Below are 15,476 nucleotides of genomic sequence, written 5' to 3'. Positions count from 1 at the left end.
TGTGTGAGTGGCCAAAAGAGAACCAGATGGCCATCAGAGAGGCCAGCGCTGAAGATGAATAAGCATTCACACAGAGGAAATCAGAGCAACACTGTGTGCTCGCACACACAATTTAATCAGGACTGAGTGGCAAGGAGCCTGTGACTTGCCTGCAGAAATTAAAAAGGGCTCCACCCCTCTGCTGGGCCATCACTTTCCATCTAAGAGAATAGCTGGGGACTGAGGAGAAAAACAGCAAATGTGGAGAGACCAATTTGTCATCCCTGTGTGCTCTGGTCCATTCGGAGCAGAGTGTGTGTGCACAGCTCAGAGGCCCTCAGATGCAGCGGGGGAAGGGCTGTAGCTGAGGTCCACGGAGACATCCAAGCTGGGGCCCTGCGAGGGAGATAATATTGCCCTTGTTCTGTGGGAGCCTGTTTCCAGTTTCTGCCCATTCATCACCCCGCCCCCAGCAAATCTGAATGGGCTGAAAGGACTGTGTTGGGGGTTATTTAGATGGTTTTATGCATACAAATTCAGTAAGTTTCTTGGTCACATAGAAAGCTGTGGTAAAGACGTCACCTTTGAGATCCTGGGAATGCCATCAGTCATTAGCCCCTGGGTAATACCGTTATGGTGGACAGTACCCTCAGGGACTTTCAGATTTTTTAAGGACAAATCTGAGTGTGTTGATGGCAGAGGCACTGGCACGTCTCCTCCAATGGTGGCACATAAGCACACCGGCATTCTCGGTCAGGAAGCTTTGCTTATGGCTTGCCGTGCTCCTGTAGCCTTGTGGGTGAGAAGCCCAGGGGTCTGGAACTCTTTTCTAGGTTTATGGTATGGGAACTGAAAGGGGGTCCTAAGGGTGACTCCTCAGCAGGAGCAGGTGGACAGATCCCACAGTGACAGATCTCTGACAGCACAACCATGATAGCTTCACCCTAAACCCAGAGCGACAGCAGTGAGAACAGTGTGTGTGTGTGTGTGTGTGTGTGTGCGCGCGCGTGTGTGAATGAACACAGGTAAAATTCAAGAGAGTCAAAAGCATGATTTAAAAAGAAAAAAGGCATAGGCTAGGCAGAACATGGGCTCTGGATTCACAGCACAACCCTGCAAAAGTAAATAAATAAATAAAAATGAATATATTAGCAAATGACATGTGAGCAGGACAGTCAGCAGGAGGCCGGGTAGAAATGTCGCAGATGAGCTGTGCAAGGTTTCTAGTCGAGCAGCGTCTGTTTACAGGATCACACTCCTCTACACACCCCACCTGAACACACTCATACAAACCTCACAGTCTTCCGTGGACTGTGATACTATACAAAGCCTATTCTGACTGGGCACGCAATCCAGGAGGGCTTAAGGCAGAGAGAAGGGCTTCATTGTGGTCCGACTCTGGCTCACTGTTAGGGGCCCTGCATAATACCCTTTGGGCCTTACTGACCCATGGGGAGTCATACTCTGAATTCTTTGTTTCTGAGAGTCCCCGAGTTTACACGATTGACCCGTTGACCTAAGGGCATGTTTTTAAGAATCTGACAAGAAATGGTAGATGTGTTGTGTGGAGCCGGTGAGGAAACGGGAAACTGGAACCTGGCCTACCAACTATTACCCAAGCAGGGTTCCACAAACTCCTGCCAGGGGTCTACACTGCTCAACACCTGATTCCTCAGTTCCGGGAGCACTGGTGTATCCATTGGACTTACAGCCTGTGGCTGCTTTGACAATACAAAGGCAAAGCTGGGGAAGAGACTTGTGGTCAAAGCTGGAAACTTCAGGCCCCTGGCCTTCCTTGCTGCTGACTCTACTTCTACACAGTCACACTCCCCTCCCCTCTCCTCCCGCATCTCTTCACCTAAAGCTGAGAATAAAGGTGGCCATTTGCAGGAAACCTGCCTCAGCATGCAGAGGAATGAGCTGACGTGTGGAGATGGCCAAGAAGGTCACAGACTTACCTACACTGCACGCTTTTTATCTAAAATCCCATTTTAAAGTGGTACCTATAAGAGACTCACATGAACTAGCAAAGCCTTTGCGAGTTGAAAGGGACCGCTTGCTACACGGCAAGGGGCTGGTCAGTGTCATTAGCGTTGGTTCCAGATCAGGACTTTAGGAACAAGCCGGCAGCCTGGAAGGAAGGGAAAACTCTCTCCGTGGTCTCTTGTGTGGGCTCTGGTGGTGACCAAAGGGGAGAAAATGGCTTGGAGACAGAGGAAGGAGAAGCAGCTTGTGGGTGGGCAGAGGAGTCTCGGGGGGTCACAGGCTGTGAGTATAGAGCAGTTGAGAGCAGTGAGTCTAGGACAGGGGACAGCCAATAAGAAAAAGCCTTGAAAGGAGCCAAAGGTGAACAGAACCCCATTATAGTCCAACTCAGGAGGAGCCCGGCCTTCAGAAACAGCTTCAACCAAAGGCAGGAAACATCCTCACCAACCCTGCCCCACCACCAGGGGCCACTGCTGCAAGAACCCAGCCACTCACACGATAGGCTGGCTCGGCTTCCCTGGCCACCTCTACCCCTTGCCAGTTTCTTTGCCCTTTCTTCTACATTAGCTCTAGTTCCTTCTCAGCGAGGCCGGCAAAGGCCTCCACATCTACCTGTCTGCCTCCAAACCTTCCCTCTCTCTCTCACTGCCCAAGGATTCCACTACAGAAACTACACCTGCCACTCAACTGCAAAGCCACCCATGAGTACAACTGTCACAAAAGGGGTCCTGTTCTGAGACTGGACTAAAGGCCCAGCCTGAGTACTTGGCTCCGTCAACTTCTGGTGGTCTTTGAACAGCGTGGGTTACGTTCTTACACTAGAATGCCACCCATTTCTGTGGGTGATTTTGTGGAAATCCCATGAAATAATCAAATACTATTCCATCCACCTTGAAAAAGTTATAGCTGTCATGCTGGATGTGGTGGCGCACGCCTTTAATCCCAGCACTCAGGAGGCAGAGGCAGGTGGATCTCTGTGAGTCTGAGGCCATCCTGGTCTACAGAGTGAGTTCCAGGACAGTCAGAGCTCCATAGACAGACTCTGTCTTGAAGGAGGAGGAGGAGGGAGACGGGGAGGAGGAAGGCAAAGAAGGAAGAAGGAGGAAGAGGAGAAGGAAGAAGAGGGAGAAGGAGAAGAAGAAGAAGGAAGCTGTCATATCCCTGAGGTCAATATAGCATTCCCAGGTATTTACTGTGCAGAAGTGGGGATACAAAATGTACATTAATAACAGTAATTCATGCTGGAATATAAAAATGCTGTTAAGAGGAGAGAAGCACTCCAGAAAACGCTCACTGTGTGGATGAAGATGTAGAGCTGGCTGCAGAGCAGGGTGACTCATACAATGGCTTGGCTGTGGGCACCTGCAACGCCATGTGATAAACTTCTGTGGCTGGGCACGGTCGGGGTGAGAGGAATGTTACAAAGAATTAGACATGTCGGCCAAGGGAGGCAAATATTTATTAAATAGATATATATTTCAAGGGGAAATAATTTCAAACATCAGAGAGAGAGAGACAGAACGCTTTACAAGTCATGGATCAGCTGACTCTGACTCAGACTGCTAACAGCCAAGAAACACTCAAAATCAGCAACCAGAGAAAACAGAGGTAATGGAGGCAAGAGTGACAAAAAAAAAAAATCTCCCAAGAATGAGGAATGTAGAGTCTTGGCAGGCAAGACACAGGAGGAATACTTAGTAAAGTAAGTAAACAAGGACCAAGGTCTTTCTCTGCAAATGTCACTTAGATAGTTAAACCACCACTTATGTAAACAGCAAGGCAAGAAAAACAAGCCAACAAGCAGCAGACAAAAGACTAGGCACACAGTCCACCAGGGCGTAGGGTGGGGGAATTCTATTGGTCCTGAGCATCTTTGTTCCTTTGAGAAATCTCTGCCCTGAATTCCACAGCAGAACTTCTGACCTTTTCTATTTTGCTTTGTTTGGATTCCCCAGGCTCTGTGCTACTATGTTGCATAAGATGCAGCTAGAATGGGGAAAAGTCAAGAAACTCTGCCTTCCGGAGCACAGAGAAGGTTTTGGGGAGATGTGTGTTTCCAGCATCTACATCTCATATATCAAACACATACAAGAACCATCAAAGGCGATGTCACTTCAGGAATATTTTTCTTACATGTACTTACTTTGTAAGCCTGTGTGTGCGATGCTTGGGCCACAGCACATGTGTGCAGATTGTAGGACAGCTGGCACAAAGTTACTCTCCTGTCTACCGTGGGGGTGCCAGGACTGAACGCCAGCCCTCAGGCTTGGCAGCAAGGGCCTTTACTCACGGAGCCATCTTGCTGGCCCAAGATTGCCCACTTTCTTAAAAACCATCACAGTAACTGGAAGGGAAGCTGGGAAGGGACCGCATGCCTGGGTGAGGTTAGACTATACCAACATTACATCCATGAGGAGTTTGAAAAAACAAATACATTCCAAGGAGTTCTTAAAGCTCAAATGAGGCTTGCTATCCTTTTCTTTCACCTACATCTTCTATGTTAGAGCTTCTCTCCTCCTTCCCTTTACTCTGCTATGTATGGACCAAAGATTTAAGTTTCCACAGGGCTTAAATTCAGCAGATCCAAACTCAGAGAGCAGGGAGTGGTGCTGATGCTGCAAAGGTGTGTAATAAAAGGACGAATGTGAAAGGTGTCTTTAACAATGTATCAGACCATGCAAAGGCAGAAAGCCATTTATCTAAAGTGATAAAATCATACGACTTTTAAAATATAATTTTCACAAAGAAATTAACAGAAGGGCAAGGATACTTTATTAATGCTCTACTGGCCCATTATGTTACATTATAGATTATTATATAAGATATCTATATTACATGTTCTAGTGGCCCATTATATTGTCTTCACTGAAATCTGAAGGACTCTTTTAAGTCCTAAAGCTGACTGCATACAGATGGAATTTTCTTTAACAGTATCCCTCCCCCCAAAATATATACACACACACCAAATAGAATGTAATTAAAATTTTCAAAAAATAAAATGAGGGTTGGGTGTAGTGGTGAATGCTTTTAATCCCAGGACTTGGGAAGCAGGGGTAGGAATGAATTCAAGTCTAGCCTGATCTACACAGCAAGTTCCAGGTCAGCCAGGGCTATGTTGTAAGGCCCTGTCTCAAAAGACAAAAACATCAAAACTAAACTAAAAGAAAATCTCCCACGGAAATAAAAAAACATAAGAGAAATGCACTTCACATATCTAAACATCCTAACATTTTCCCCATGCACCCCAGAAAGAGGGGGCCTCACTTTAGGTGCATTCACTTCCCTTTGGAGACCCCTGCATTATAAGCCCCCATATATAGGGTACAGCATTCATTTTTTCTATACAAATAGCACTGGCTGTTTACTTCCCTGAGAACTGCAAACTGCATGGACGGGAAGGAGGCACGGAGCCAGGTAACGAGTTGCAGCAGGCCCCTGCAAATGTTGCTACAAGAATAAGCCTAATCCAAACATCAGCAGCTTTCTGAGCAATTCATCCTGGGCAAATAATTATTCTTATCTCTGTTCTCCTCCGCTAATCGCTTCATCTCCTTAAGTATGAAACCAACCCAAACCAAAACCACCCCCAAATTTAAATCTTATTTTCTTAGGCCAGTGTTAATGGCAGCCTTCTTTCACTTCTCTGGCTTTGGCAGTTCTGCACAGTGCACTGAGTTCCACCCAGCCTTTTATCTTTGCCCTGTCCCAGAGAAAGAGCTGCTTAAAGCGTGAACTAAGCAGAGGCCTGCCTAGGATAGTCCAGGATGGAGAGGAAAGGTGGTACACTGAGAGAAAAACGTGCAATCCAGGTAGATGTGCATCCGCCCATGTTGGAGCTGGCTCAACAGTTCCCACAAGCACCCTGCCAGTCGATCTGAGGAACAGGTATATGCAAAGGCAGCAAAACATGATGTGTAAGTGTGTGTCCCGAAGGACTTCGGGCTTCTGACTTTCAGTTGTGCACAGCACACCTCTACGCCCCGACTCCTACACTGCAGGAAGGAGAGGGGTCTAAAATCTCTCCTCAAGGCTGTGTCCTGCACAGGGAGGGGTGGGGGTGAGGGTGTGGTAGGGAGGGAGGCTCCTGCCACTCTACTGGGTGATCAGAGATCCCTGCTCCCTCTGCTTTCTACAATTCTGCTGAGCAGCAGTCACATGGGAGCTTCAGGAAGTCTGGACTCCTGGGCCCCAGCACTCTCAGACCTTTTAAACCCACCCACACTCCCGCAAGCCACACCCTCCCTCCCGCAAGCCACTCCCTCCCGCAAGTCACACCCTCCCTCCCGCAAGCCACTCCCTCCCTCAAGGGCCCTGGTGCTTTACTGGTCCTTGCACGTCTGTGGAGTGTGTGAACAATTGCTAACCTTTTCTCCCTGGCTCTTGTGTGTTCCCGATTGGCTGCCTTAGCTGGGGGGAGGTGGAGGTGAAAAGAAGTGAGTGAGGGTGGGGTGGAGGCAAGCTTGATATCTGAGGGCACGCAGTGGCCTCTCTTTCATCAAGGATTTCTAACCTAAAACCTGAGAAGTGTGGCCCAGCTCACCTCCAAGTTCCTCAGAGGTGTGCCATGTTCCCATTCTCTTTCCCAGAGCCTGTGTCCTCTGCAGCTGGGGCCTTGGGCCCCTGCGACCTTTGGCTAGTCTCTCCATCCACACTTCGCTTGGGCGGCACCCATTTCTGTTGGGCTGCTCAATCCTATGTCGCTACTGCTAGTATGTTAAGCATCAAGTCCTAACTTGACCAGTCCTTTTGGTTAGAGGTCTCTAGAGGGTATTAAGGAAACTCCAGCTACCATGTGGAACTGGCCACCTGTCTGCCATCTCTCTACCCGTCTAGGTCCTCTCTATACACTGTGGATGGACAAACGACAAACCTGGTGCAGTTCCTTCCTGGGTCTGCCACTAAAGAGGGACAATGACATTAAGAAAACTGTCCCATGCATGAGTGTGTCATGATAATCCGTGTTATGGCTCATGAAGGATAACACAGACACACAGCATGCCAGGGCCCCAGGCAGGTGTTATATCTTGGAAGACTTCCTGGAAAAGGGAAGTCCCAAAGCAACAGAAGTAGGAAGTTGTTGCCCAGGAAGATCAGAGAGGGAGAGTTGCTAAGCATTGACTGCAGAGGCCATGTGTTCAGGGGGATTCTGGGACCAGAACACCACTTCCTGCTGCTGTCCATAGGAGAACCCGGTCTTAACATGACCTTGAGGCTGTAGGGAGAGAACAATCTCTTACAGAACCCAGGGAGCCTGGAGTGGGCTTTTTTACATTCCCAGACTTTGTGAAGATCTGATTTCTAGTACGATAAAATGCCTCCCGTTGTGATGTTCTTAAGCTCAGTCTCATCCACATGGTACTCATCATGCTTTTGAGATTCCAGATTCACCACAAACAAATAAACACACACACACACACACACACACAACTCTAACTCAGGTCCCAAAGATGAAACACTTTCCCAGCTAGGGCAACCTAAGTCAATCAGAACGACACTTTTAGATGCTCTGGCAAGTTCCCAATGTCCAGACACATCTGGGACACTTAGAGCAAACACCTCACCAGATGTCCAGCCCAAATAAATACAAGACACCCACTTCTTTCTTGGCAGAGAAACAGCCACCGAGAACACAGAATTTCAGAGTCTCATCTCTACAGCTGCTCCCCTAACGAAAGGAATCAGATGCCTGAGCCTGACTCACAGGGTTGTAAGATTCAGCCTTGCTCTTCTCTTTATGCTAGGTGAGGTCCTTTATTCTTCCCACGCTCTGATCTCCCCAGCGATCTCTAAGAGCTCCCAAACTTGTCATCCCGGAACCAATTCCTGTGATGCCATTGGGAAGCTAGATCCAGGTTTTCTGATTGAAAGGCTGAACCATCCCAGCTGAGCTGAGACAACTGTGCACATGACAGAGGTTACTCCCATTACATTTTTTTTTTAATTAAAAAATACAAAAGAGGAGACAAACTCTCCATTGCTTGAGTCACCATCCCTGTCATGGTCTGTCATGATGACGATTCTCTTCGTTCTCTCTTGATTCCAGAGAGTCACTCTATGGGAGGGTTCAAGCCTGGACCTCACTTCTAGAGGACCTCCTTTTCCAGGTGAGCTGGAATTATTTATACTTGGGCAGAGCAAAATAGTAGTCATGGCAACAAGGGTGTGTCATCATGTCATGGTGGAGGTTCTGAAACCTTAGTCTAAGTCTAAATCAATGGGATTTTAAACAGATTCCTGGGAGGCTGGGTGTGGCTCAGTGGCGGAATGCGTGTTTAGTATGGGATGTGTATTTCTAGAAGGTTCCCAGTGCATGCTCACGCTGCTGGTGTGGGGGCCCTACTGCAAACCATCACAAATATCTTGAGAGCAGACGGCTTGATAATCAAGAAATAAGTAAGTGTTGACTACAAGGTACCTGGCTGAACAGAGGAAGCTCCAGGATCTCTACTTGTGGCTTAAAAATAAGAAAAGTTACATTTCTTTCCTTCCCCAGAGTCAGAAGTAGATAAAATAAACGACAAGGTAACAAGTGTGAGGGGAGTTGGGCTCAGTAGACCGAGAGAAAGATGACTGGGGATGCTCCTGATGGGGTGGGAGTCCTGGATGACTTTTGGTCTTTGACGAACAATGGAGCTTAGATAACTCACAAGGAGGGCAGAGGTGCAGCACCTCAAGGCCAAGTCTTCCTGGTTCTCTTTAGTGCCTGCTTTCCTCCCCCAAATCGCAGTATACACCAGAGCAATGGTGGCTCCACCTCCCAGAAGCCCAAGACTTCTGCTCTCCATGAAGGCTTAGTAATTTTTATTATTATTATTTGTTGTGATTATGTGTGTAACCTCCTTGGAAAACTCTGTTGTGGGATTCCCCTCTGTATGTTGTGAATGCCAATGGTTAATAAAGAAACTGCCTTGGCCTGTTGATAGGGTGGAACTTAGGTAGGCGGGGAAAACTAAACTGAATGCTGGGAGAAAGGAGGCGGAGTCAAGGAGAAGCCATGGAGCTGTTGCCAGATACAGACATTCTGAAACCTTGCCAGTAGGCCACAAACTTCATGGTAAAATATAAAATAATGGAGATGGGTTCATTCTAGATGTAAGAGCTAGCTAGCAATACGCTTAAGTAATGGGCCAAGCAGTGATTGAAATAATATAATTTCTGTGTGATTATTTTGGTCTGAGCTGCTGGAAGGCCAGGAAACAAACAAGCAGCCGCCTTATAACACCATGTGATTTAGCATATCTGCTATAAGCTACTTAAGGAGGAATCATAAAAAAATATACAGAAATAGAGTGGTAAATATGTCCTATATAGCTTTCTTTACTGTCTTAAAAACCAAACATGGAGCTGGGTATGGGGGTGCATGCCTTAATCCCAGGACTCAGAGGCGGAGGCAGGAGGATCCCTGTGAGTTTCAGGGCAGCCTGGAGGTATACAGGGAGAGATTACAGAGTGAGATCCTATCTTTAAAACTAAACTAAATATGCATAGGAGAAATATGAATTGGGTATGACATGCTCATGTGTTTAGAATATTTGCCATCTGCTATGCTTTTGCAGACCCTTTAGTGACACGGTGCCCACTATTAGATATGTGAGACCACAGTCACTTCATGAGCATGTTTGTATATCGTCAATGAAAATCAATATAAAACTTGAGCAGAATGGAAAGGACACACTCTTTGATCAGCACGGCTATGCCCTCTTTTCTTTTGTTTTTGGGTCAAAAACAACCATGCGATGAAATGCTATTTTGATAATCAGAAAACTCCATATAAATTACATGCAATGATTTAAATTATAATACATTTAGAAAAGTCCTTTTATGAATATTGTAATGTCATATATAAATTCAAAAATAAGTAACAATATACTGAATATAAGTAATGGGTCATTTAGCATAGCACTATTTAGTATAAAAAATTCACAAATAATTACTTGGAGATTTTTGCAAGGGAATACAATCTAGGAAATTTTAGGGAATCAAAATGACTGTGATTCCCCCCCCACCAACTGAACTGCTATGAGCACTGAGGTTGGGACTGTACCCGAAGACGATGTGTGCTGAGATGCCAGCCCTCCTGGTCCCTGGGCTGTGAGTCCACTGGACCCCAGTGGATATGGCTGAGAGGCCCCTAGGTATCTGCTGAGAAGGGGCCCCTGTCTAGGCTGTGGGCCAGGGAGGAGAGTGTGTGTGTGGGTTCTCTAGCGGAGGAAGTGTGTCTAAAACAAGTCTCAACATGGGAGCTGGGCTAGGGCTGGGAAGTATGCCAGCTGGACAGGCACACATGCCGTTCCTCATACACTATGGAGACAAGAAATTGGGGAGACTGATGTCTGTGTACAGCTGAAAAAGACAAAAAGGGGGGCACAGGCAGGACAAGTCTGGCCTTGAAGGGTGGGTGCACTGATCAGAGACGAGGTGCGGGCTGCTCAGGCCCCAGGCTTATCCCCAAGCCCACAGCCAACGACACCAGCAGTTACATCAGGGTTCTCTGAGACTGCTGTGCTGGGGTCAGCTGTGTAGACAAACACACAACTTGACGGTGAATAAATCTAGGTAGATCTCGTTTTCCTTTTTTTCCCCCGACACAGAGTAGCAAACGGCAGGATTTCTATGAATGTGTGTCCTGGTGCGTTTTGGAAAACTCGGCCTCCTGAGGGTGCTGTGCCACGGAGCAGCCAGTGGTGTTAGGACTTTCCCTTGTACTGCATTGCAACTTAATTTGTTTTGGTTTTGAAAAAAGTCTCATGTAGCCCAGGCTAGCCTCAGACTCACTATACAGCCAAGAATGACCCTGAATTTCTGACCCAAGTGCTGAGGTTATAGGTGTTTACCACTATGCCTGGTTAACACGGTGCTAGTGATCCAATCCAGGGCTTCACACGTGACAGGCAAGCACTCTACCAACAAGAACCATGCCCCAGCTTCCCTTCTAAGAGCTCAAAAACCAGATGCAGGGTCTACAGATACACCCGGCCAGTCAGGCTCCCTTGCCTCATGCAGGAGAAACACATCACAACAGATCTTTGCCAAACACAGTCTGGGGCCAGCAGCTCACGGGAATGTGATGCGCATGTGCATGCACAGCCAGTATAAGCCGGGGTGGGGATAGGGAGAAGGGGGGGGGCGCGGTCAATACAGAGACAGACATGCTCTCAGTCCCTCTGAGGAGGTCAGATTACGAGGTCTAGGAGAGGAGCCTGACTCAGGTATACACGGAGGCTTCCACAGATGGAAGAGCACCAGCAGAGGTCCTGGGGCAGGAACACAGGGAGCCTCCACAAGGGGCTACGGTAAGGCAGAGCGCAGTTGCTTAGAATTAATGACGAGTCTGGTGCAAAGAGCGGTCAGACAGGCAGGCAGAGGGATGCGGAGGCTGTGGAAATTAGTTTGTTTTCCACTCTTGCTGAAAGCCAAGGAAGGCCACCAAATGACACCATACAATGTAGAGGAAGGAACAGCCACAGGATCATTTAACCTGCCCCCCAACCCCGGTCCTTTAGGATAGGCTTGCCCGCTTGCATGGGTGGGCTGAGAAAGTTCTTCTTGAGGAAAATGCAACTTTTTTTTTCTCCCCTTAAAAGTAATGGCATTTTTCTAGTAACGATGACAAAAAAAAAAAAAAAATGTAGGCTTTGTTCATTTGTTCTCCTCCTGAAAATTAACAGAGCTCATTTCCCAATGCTTAACCCAATGCTCATGCTACCTAAGTTCAGGGCCTAGAGAAGTCCCAGGGTCTAAATGGCAGAAAGAAGCCTGTCTCAAGAGCAGTGAGGACTTAGACTAAAGGCACACTCTTCACATTTGAGAGAGAGAGATCAGGAATCCACATTGCTTCCTTGTCGCAGGATGCCTTCCTGTGCGTGCTACGTGGTAACTGAGCAGTTCCTGCGTATAGGGGAAGCATTGTAAGCTATGTGGGTGACCTGGCGCGCTTAAAATTCAAAGTATTCTACACTAATTTGTCTGCGTTGCTTCTGCCACTTTAAGAAGGAATCTGGAAGTTTGTATTTAAGCCTTCGGTTGTTTTGAAGCACCCTCGAGAAGTAGCACGAGCGTTTCTGTACGCGTGAGACGGCGTTCTAGAGGCCCATAGACACACACAACTCAACAGCCTGTGGTTTCCGGTTTCAATTTTCTTAAATGAAATGCATCTCCCTTCCAGACATTTCCAGAACATTCTGAGAAAAACAGAAAAGGAAGGCGCCACGTTCTTCTCTGATTCCGTCACCCACATCTTCAGTAAAGCGTCATCCTAGCGCTGGGAACAGCCAGAGGCTCACTTACCGTGCCCCGGACAGTAGCAGAGCCTGTCCCCTCTTCATCTTCCCCGTCTGCCTCCTGGTCTTCGTTGTCAGTCCAGGAGGACACATCCTCCACTGAGCTAGTCAGGTCAGGCAGGCTCTTCGATGTTAGCCTCAGGAGATCCTCCGCTGAGCTCTCCTAAGAGGACACACGAAAGGCCCAGGAATTATCCCCGGGTACCAGCTGCTGAGGGAAGTCAAGGTGACGAGGCCAGCCACAAGCTCCGACCCAGAGAACATGTGGCATTTATGGTACACATGTGTGCTGTCACCATCCATGTCAGGGGTGGTGACATGATTGAAAGCCAAGAACGGTTTTGTTGTTCCTAAGGAATCTGGGTTTCTATGATCAGTGCTCCCACGAGCCTCCCTTGCTGCTCTTTAGACGAGTGAAGTCCTCTGGCAAGCAGGTCCGCGGTCTCCGCCTAGTGCTCCAGGCCTCCTTCTTCCCTTTCTCTAGTCTCGCATTCCACTCAAATCATCTCAAATCCTCCTGGTATTGCCTGTCACCCTGTCCCCGGACCACTCACGACGGTGGCCTACTCGGAAGAGTGGGGGCATTGATTTGCACCATCAGGGCCGTCTCTGGAGGCAATCCTAAGACTGGAGTGCTGAGGGCTGGTGATGTGCCTGATGGTTGAAGCCCTGGCTTTGATTGACAGATATCACTAATCCGCCCTGTCTTCTCCAGCATCTTTGGCTGTTTCTCTTCAGCCTCTGCAACATATATCTAATTCCACTTGTCTTTCTCCCTTGTATGCCTCCTGCTTCCAAGCACCATTTCTATGCATCACTGAGCCCTCAGGCCTAACCCAAAGCTCTAATGCCAACAAGATCCTTTCCCCTGACCTACTGTCTATCTTACTAGAACATGCTCAGTAAAGAGATCCTGTTACAGACTCAGAATGCCAACCTGAGACACGATGATGCTTTTTCAATGAAAGCAGCCCCTGAACAAATTGTCAAGACCAATACTAGTACATGGACTCAGTCTCCATTATGTTTAGACTCCAAGAGGTGCCCCTCTGCTCCTGCACAGAGGTGGTAGAGCAGGTGTGGGATGCTGGTGAAATGGTCATGACACCCAAGAGTAACCAGGAGCCTGGCACACTTCCTAGCAAGGCTACCAGACACCAAGGCCAGGGATGGCAGGGCTGAAGAGCCAGGCCACGGAAAGATGGCACTATTCTCTCCTCATCTCTTTATCTTAGCCACTTCTACAGGAAGGAGAACATACCACAGAGTTTGAACCATCAAACTGCTTGCCTCTCTATAGACTGGAAAACAGGAGCCCAAACCGACTAACAAGTTGTGACAGACATTACACATTTTTAGTAATCTGGCATCTAAAGTCAGCAATGCTCGTCACCAGCTCCATGTCATTTCCAACCTTGAGCAATGTGAAGGACATCCACAATCATTTTACACCAGTAATTGTGAACCCTGCAGTGTCTGTCTCTGAGGAAAGAAGTTATTGGGCGAAACTTGAGTCCATTTCTCTACCGTGTTGTCTGCTCTGTTGGACCATCTACGAGAAAGTTTTTTTAAAAAGGGTTCTAACCAGTAAATCACAGAGCAGCCACGTGGCAGACTATGTCATGGCCTCGTGTTGCCAAGATGTACTTCTGGTAAAGGCTCTCACAGGATGCTACCCAGTGAACAGACTGATTAAAAGCATGTGGAACACAGCCGTGTGTGTAAGTACAAACTACATGTGCTCTTATATGACGAAGAGGAAGGCAGTTGCTTCTCTGCTGCTCCCCTGAGGAGCTGCACTGCTCAGGGCTTCCCAGCCTCCTTTGAGATATTCTTAGAAGCAGCTCCCAATTCTCGCTGTGCAGGAGGGAAACCGGGGTTTAAACATGTAATGGCTTGCCCTAAACACGCAGCTTTTCTCAGGGTGGTGGCTAGCATGTAAGCCCCGGCGAGATGGCCTCCAAGATGTGCTCTTTGAAAAGAAAATATGGGTGCACGCATTGCACACACACACACACACACACACACACACGTTTCTAGCTAGACGGACACAACAGTTAGTGGACAGTACTACTGGCAGCATGGGCAAAGCATGATCATCTCTGTGCTTTCTATGTAAGATTTAACAAGCACTGGTTTCTAGTTTACTGCCCATTAAAACCAAGAGTGAAAACAAAGAGCATGAAAGAACTTTCTGGCTGCATGATGCCACTAAGAATGTCAAACCGGGCTGGTGAGAGAGCTCAGTAATTTAAAAGACATACTGCTCTTTCAGGGGATCCGAGTCTGGTTCCAGCACCCACATAGGTGGCTTATTACTGCCTGTAATTCCAGCTCCTGGGGGGAAGTGATGCCTCTGGCCTCTCTGGATACCTGCATACATGTTATATACACAATTTGTAATAATACAGTAAATCATGAAAGGAATAATATCAAAATGGTGAGATGGCTCAGTAAGGGCACTTGTTGAAGCTTGACGACCAGTGTGGTGGAAAGAGAACCAATTCCCCCAAGTTGTCCTTGACCTCCACATGTCTGTCTGTCTGTCTCTCTTTTTCTCTCTCTCTCACACACACATACACACACACACACAGAGGAGTAAATAAATAAAAAAGTATCAAAATCACCCTGCCTGTCCTGGTTTTGCCCTTCTCTTGCTGTAATAAAGAAAATGGACTAAAAGCCTGGTATGGTGGCGCACGCCTTTAATCCCAGTGCCAGGGAGGCAGAGGCAGGTAGATCTCTGTGAGCGTGAGGCCAGCCTGGTCTACAGAGTGAGTTTGGGGCAGCCAGGGCTATGTATAGAGAACTTTTTTTTTTTTTTAAGACAGAAAAAAAAAAAAAAACCCAAAGACTAAACAAATTGGGGAAGAAAGGGTTTATTTGGCTTCAACATCCTCATCACTGTCTATCACAAAGGGAAGTTAGAACTCCAGGCAAGGACCTAGAGGCAGGACCTGAAGCAGAGGCTGTAGCAGAATGCCACTTCCAGGGCATGCTCAAATTGACTTTATAGAACCCAAGAGTACCTGCTCAGTGGTGACCTCCCCGCAGTGTGCTGGGCCCCAGGACATCAATCATCAACCAGGAAATGTCTGCACAGGCTTGCTTATGGGTCAATCTTAAGGAGTCATATCCCCCCCCCCCCGAATCTGCCTTTTCCCAGAGGACCCTGACTTACATCAAGTCGACAAAACACTAACCAGGACCTTAGCGAATCTGACTTTGCAA

At 47.6% G+C, this 15,476-nt stretch overlaps 1 protein-coding gene across 4 annotated transcripts in view; it reads right to left on the bottom strand.

Moving 5' to 3' along the window:
• Positions 1–15,476, bottom strand: part of Pdzd2 (PDZ domain containing 2) — a 345,949-nt gene that overhangs the window by 62,419 nt on the left and 268,054 nt on the right. For 3 of the 4 annotated variants that reach the window (XM_057789462.1, XM_057789464.1, XM_057789465.1), the window contains one exon: positions 12,253–12,408. The exons of the other annotated variant lie outside the window; for it this stretch is intronic. In XM_057789462.1, coding sequence (XP_057645445.1) covers positions 12,253–12,408 — 156 coding nt within the window. The remainder of the gene's footprint in view (positions 1–12,252; positions 12,409–15,476) is intronic. 4 annotated transcript variants of the gene reach the window in all.

This window comes from Chionomys nivalis, chromosome 15, assembly GCF_950005125.1.
Source record: "Chionomys nivalis chromosome 15, mChiNiv1.1, whole genome shotgun sequence".
Taxonomy (NCBI): domain Eukaryota; kingdom Metazoa; phylum Chordata; class Mammalia; order Rodentia; family Cricetidae; genus Chionomys; species Chionomys nivalis.
This window is presented reverse-complemented; position numbering and strand designations above follow the sequence as displayed.